The sequence below is a fragment of the Antrostomus carolinensis genome, unplaced genomic scaffold, assembly GCF_000700745.2.
Source record: "Antrostomus carolinensis isolate BGI_N321 unplaced genomic scaffold, ASM70074v2 scaffold4025, whole genome shotgun sequence".
Taxonomy (NCBI): Eukaryota; Metazoa; Chordata; class Aves; order Caprimulgiformes; family Caprimulgidae; genus Antrostomus; species Antrostomus carolinensis.
Window position 1 is genome coordinate 1,974 of NW_010316950.1, and position 5,906 is coordinate 7,879.

The following is a 5,906-nucleotide window of genomic DNA, read 5'->3' on the forward strand; positions in this document are numbered from 1 at the left end:
AAAGAAACTTTTATATGCAGTAATTGCTGTGTGCATCTACTTAATTCACTAATAGCATACTTGCAGATAGATGCTTGTAGCATATTTATGTGGTCAAATTAATTTTCCCTCTGAGCAACAGTCATAATTGTTTTGTTTTAGTTTGGGTTTTTTGGTCAGTTTAAGAAAATAGTTCCTCTAAGTAACATACTGAAATGTATGTTCTGCAATAGGATTAAAACTAGTTTTTGAGACTGTGTTAATTTTCTGTTGTATTGAACCATAATGAAGATTCTGTTTGTTCTGCTTTAGCTGTAAATCTCAGAAATACTGAATTGACATTCTCTGTTTCTTTCTTGCTGTTGCTTTTTCACTTGTAACATACTGAACTTAAAATAGCATCTTTTAGATGCTGGTACAGAAATGCTTTTTTAAAATTCAGGTCTGATAGTGAACTTGCACAATTTGGGATGCCACAACTAATGAGGTTTACAGAGAGAACAGTTTATTATCTTATCCAATCGTGTTTAATCTCTCATTGTTGTGGTACTGAAGTGCTGAACCATAATTTCATTTGTGTTTGTGGTTTATTCATTTTTCCTCTTTTGGGAAATTATATTATTATTTACTTATTTGTTTGCTGCATTCTGAAACTGTAGTGAAAGCTGTGTTGAGAAGATGGCGTTGGTATTGGCCCGGAAAATGGTCAATATTGCAGTGATTTCTGTTACAGAATTATTTGCATCATGTATTGAAGACAGTGTATTGACCCTTGAGAAAGTTCTTACTTCACTTGCGTGTGGTCTAGAGTTGATGGTTCCACGCTGCAATACTGTTATGGTGCAATGGAAAGAGCAGGCTGTTTGCATAATATTGTCATTTTTGCTTAGGCTGTCATATCTGTTCTTCCTGTGCTGGCATGCAGTTGTTATCTAAGCCAGGAAAGAATAAAGAGAATTTTCTTGCTGCTTATAATAAGAGAATAATAGTAATTGCAATTTTACTACTTGTCCTGCAGTTGCTCACAGATTCTGTGTTGTATCTTCAGTTAAGGCTCTTTCATCCCTTTTAAAAGTAAAAAGCCTCAACTGATTTTAAATAAATAAATAACTTTGAATGAAACAGGCAGAAAATTATAGTGCTAGCCTGTAAAATAGGCTTACTCTTCCTCTTTCACTAAATGATCTAATCTAATCAACTGGGTTATTACTGCTTTCTTTGTATGCAGTCTGGTTGCAGCATGTAGACAGTTAAATACAGTAGTATTTAAAATTTTCACAATATGTTTTTCTAATTTTTGCATGACTTGTAAAACAGGAAAATCTTGGGAATTTTATTATTTACTAAATAATAGAGAATACTTCAGAGCTGTGTACAGAAAAGAGGTAGCAAATTCTGACAGGTTTGTTATATATAATTTTAGGACTTTAATAAAAGATTTTCTATAGAGATGAAATATTTAGCAGAGCCTGTCTTTTAAAGGCAGTGCAGCTCTATGTGCACACGGTTTGCACTATTGAATTGTATGATTTGTTCTCCTCCAGCATCTCCTGTTGTAGCATTTTTGCTGTTGTATCATCCTATAGCAATTATGCTCTGACTCTTCCTTAAATATTCTTCTGTCGCTGTCTCTTCTGTGTTTGTCTGAACCTGCGAGTTTTTCTCGTGTTTAGGGTTCATAGGTAGTCATGTTTCTCTCATGGGCTTGCTTGGTAGTATGCTTTCCTTTTTTTTATGTGAGTTGTTGATTGTAGTAGCTTTCCCTTTTACTATAGTATTCGAGCCCAGTGTGATGCTTTTCTACATAACAGGTACGTGTGCTGTGTGCTGGACTCCTTAAATATTTTGCTTGAGGGCATGTGGCTGAAAGAACCTCTTTGAAAATGAAAACTTCAGACATTTGATAGTTAAATGCCCTATATAGAATTTGAAATGCTGAGGATGTATGTATGTTTTTTGTTTCTTTTAGACTTTGACTTCAGTGTGCCAGGGTCAATGAAGCTGCACAATCTTATCTCTAAACTGAAGAAATGGATCAAAATTCTGGAGGCAAAAACTAAACAGCTTCCAAAGTTCTTCCTTATAGAGGAAAAGTGCCGCTTTCTAAGTAATTTTTCAGCTCAAACTGCAGAAGTAGAGATACCTGGAGAATTCCTTATGCCAAAGCCAACACATTATTACATCAAGATAGCAAGGTAACCTAAAAATAGCGTGTGGTAGGTGTAATTCTGAAAACAGAGAAGGAAATGAAAACCTCTTCCGTCTGTCCACTCTGCAAAAGTAGATGTGTACGTTTCTTATATTTAAATTACATAGAGATTCATACTTTGGTAGAACACCTTTATTTTTAAATTTTGTCTTCCTTCAGTAATTTTACATTGCCTCACTAAGCAACTATACTGTTACTTGATGAGTCTATTTGGTTTTCTTTTACGTTGATAATGAGATGAGTTCTGTTGTCGTCAATAGGGGTACTGTTCTGCAGAATAGTGAGAAAAGTCTGATCGAATGATTAATTTTGCTCAGGAACTGTGTTTTCTTAAATAAACAAAATCAAACAAAATCAAAATTAGATATTAGGAAGAAGTTCTTCACTGTGAGGGTGGTCAGACACTGGAACAGGTTGCCCAAGGAAGTTGTTGATGCCCCCTCCCTGGAAGTGTTTAAGACCAGGTTGGATGAGGCTTTGAGCAACCTGATCTAGTGGAAGGTGTCCCTGCTGACGGCAGGGGGGTTGGGACTGGATGATCTTTAAGGTCCCTTCCAATCCAAACCATTCTATGATTCTATGAAACAGGGGCTTTTTGACTACAAAATAGAAGCCATCAGCTAGCTGGATAATAGAATTGTACCTTGTCATGAAGTTGCACTGCCTTATTTCTTTGGTGGTTTTTTTGTTTTGATTTAGATTCCCCCCCCCCAATAATGATTTAATATCAGAGGAGATGAACTCAAGTGCTTTAATATCCCTTTCTTCCTGATAGGTTTATGCCCAGAGTGGAGATAGTTCAGAAACACAATACTGCAGCTAGAAGACTCTATATCCGAGGCCATAATGGGAAGATTTACCCGTATCTGGTAATGAATGACGCTTGCCTGACAGAGTCTCGTAGAGAAGAGCGAGTATTGCAACTTCTTCGCCTTTTGAACCCCTGCTTAGAGAAAAGGAAGGAAACGACAAAAAGACATTTGTTTTTTACAGGTACTGAAAAGAGAGATTTGGTATTATTTTTAAATATATGTTATACTCCAAGATTATAATTGCTAAAGTTTTTGACAGGTACTAATCACTGATACTGAAGTTTTTGAATATTCAGAAGGTAGATTCACATCTTTCTAGGTGATTAGTCTTTTCTGGCATTGTAGCACCCCTCTGAAGAAGTAAAGTTGATTGTATGTGATCTAGGGTGTTTTTAGAAGAGCTTACATGCATCATTTATGGTATAAAATTCAGTTGTGTATAAAATATATAAGGCAGGGGCATGCCTGTTGGATCTGTTGCTATGGAAATGGATACATGTACATCAGAACAAGCGTTTAGAGACAACTGGGGGGAGGACAGAACAAAACCTTTTCTCCCCAAGTTGCAATATACAAGTATTGAATTTCTTTTACCTCTTCCACATAACAAGAAGTATTTTTTTTTTTTTTTTTTAGAGCTTTGAATTTGATATATAGTTTCTGAATTCTCTGATATGAGAACATATCTTTGTAATTTTTGAATTAACTCAGTATATCCATGGTGATGCCTACTTTCAGGAATATATACTGACTGGTTCATTGTTACCAAATAAAATCCATTCATAGTCTAGATATTGGATGCAGGACTTCTGCTGAGTGTATTTCTATGATCCTGTGAAAGGTTACTTAGTTTGGAGAGTGTACTTTGTGATCAGCACAACTTGGCAATGCTTAAACATTACAGAATTAAAAAATATAATGGTAGGGAGGCCTTAATGAGGAGAGTTAAGGAGGATTCCAATATGATTTATGTGTATAAATTGCCAAAATACCCACATCATAAAAGAGGTCACGTATTTTGGCATTTTAAAACAGAAAGAGTGAATGCAGGCTGAACACACAGTCTTAATTCTGTCTCTTTCCTTGTATATCTTTGCTTTTTCATATGTTGATTATAAATAATTCATTCATGAAATGAGAAACGGAGAATATCAGAGTCTGGCCTGGCAACATTACTTGATCTGCTTGTGTTTCAAATACTAACGTAAATGCTTTAAAATAGCTCAACTCTTGTGTTTTCCAGGCTGTTGGCAAGTTTCAGCTTACAGCTGTGTAGCTGCTTCATATTAATATAAACACTTTTCATTTCAGAAGGTCAATGAATCACTTACTAACTTCATATAAATGAGTTCTGTACATTGCATTAGTCAGTTCTCATAATCCTTGCTTGGTGAGCAGGAAATATATTATGGATAAGGGAAACTTTAATCAAAGACACTTAAGACAAAGCTGCTACTTTGCTGTTGTCCTTTTTGAAAGTGCTGAGATCAGATTTTTAAGAAGTATGGTTTTATCAGTCCTCCTTTTTGGGCTAATAGTGTCTATTGACATGAAGTTGCTATCGTGAGCATAGGTGGCCAGATGGTGTGAGTTGTACTTACAGAGCTAGAAATGTGTATTTCAGTTGTAACTTTAAAAAGACCAAAGTGTACAAGCCAAGGGATTTGTTATAACAGAAGGTAAATATAGTATCTCCACATACGTGAAGAAAGTTTTGCATCACTCTGAGGACAAAATAACAGAAATGCAGTAAATAAAGCCTTGAAAGATACGATAAACGAGGCCACTGATACAGAAATATATCTTCTATCTAACATGATTAGTAAAGTAACATGTTTTCCTTCAAAGAGCTGTTCTTAAACTATAGTGTTTTTGGAAAGAATTCTGTACCTTGTGGTTTGATACTATTTGAAAGAACCTAAAGAACATTCATAGAGAATCTACTACCAGAGGTTAATGGAAGCAGACCAGAAGAAATAGCTCATTAACACCCCTTCTGCAGAAAACATTTTCTCCTTTAAGACTGAAGAAATTACATCAAAGGATTTAAATGCATTTAAACAACTTTTCCCTGTATTTCTGAGGTTAATTATTACAGATTCTGAGGGAAATGACTGAACAGTTTTGGTGGTAACTGGAGGTTGCTGTCAAACAGCACAAACAGTGTCACTGGAAAATGCAGCTATGGAAGAGGCCTTCTCTGTCTTGATGTAGGTGGGGATGCACAGAAGACGCAGTAGGATAATACATCTGTTGAGTATCATGAAAGTGCAAATAGGGTTTTTGCAAGTTTACTTGGAAAAACTCAGTGGCTTAAGTTTTCTTATTGAATATTTTGCTGTGTCTTCCCTACGTTATTTTCAAATAGTGTCATTTAAACATCTATCCCTCAACTGTGTTCAGATTTTTTTCCTCCAGTTTTTCTGAATCACTTTAAATACCCTATTGAGTTCAGTAGTTTTGTTCTTCAGAGTGATTTTTATTGACATAATGCCAATATTATGTGATCAGATATTATGAACCTGTTTGCATCTAAACAAAGTATTACCCTTTTTTCTGCAAGGAAGTGCTCAAATTTTTTTTGCTAACATATTTGATGCTTCTGTTAAGATAAAAATCTGCTACCATACTTTCTTTTTAACTGAGCTTGTGGATTAGTTATGAGTGTAGTAATAAAAATTTTCACTTGATACACTTCAGTTGATTATCACAGTCTTGTTTTAAGGGCTGATACTTGCATGTTAATTCTTCTCTTAGTATTTGGATTACGGATTAACTGTTTTGTTTTGCTCTCTCTGCTCCCCCTGCCACCATCCTCCCTCACCCTTCTCAAATCACTCCTAGTCCCTCGTGTTGTAGCAGTTTCTCCACAGATGCGTTTGGTTGAAGACAATCCCTCTTCTCTT

General features: G+C 35.5%; 1 protein-coding gene across 1 annotated transcript in view; it reads left to right on the forward strand.

The window, feature by feature from the left end:
- Positions 1–1,948: 1,948 nt before the first annotated feature.
- The window catches only part of LOC104525288 (transformation/transcription domain-associated protein), a gene marked incomplete at its 5' end in the record, with an annotated part of 9,509 nt that continues 5,551 nt past the window's right edge, over positions 1,949–5,906 (forward strand). Inside the window, 3 exon segments of the mRNA XM_029085064.1 lie at positions 1,949–2,174; positions 2,964–3,181; positions 5,845–5,904. Of these exon segments, the coding sequence (XP_028940897.1) occupies positions 1,949–2,174; positions 2,964–3,181; positions 5,845–5,904 (504 nt within the window).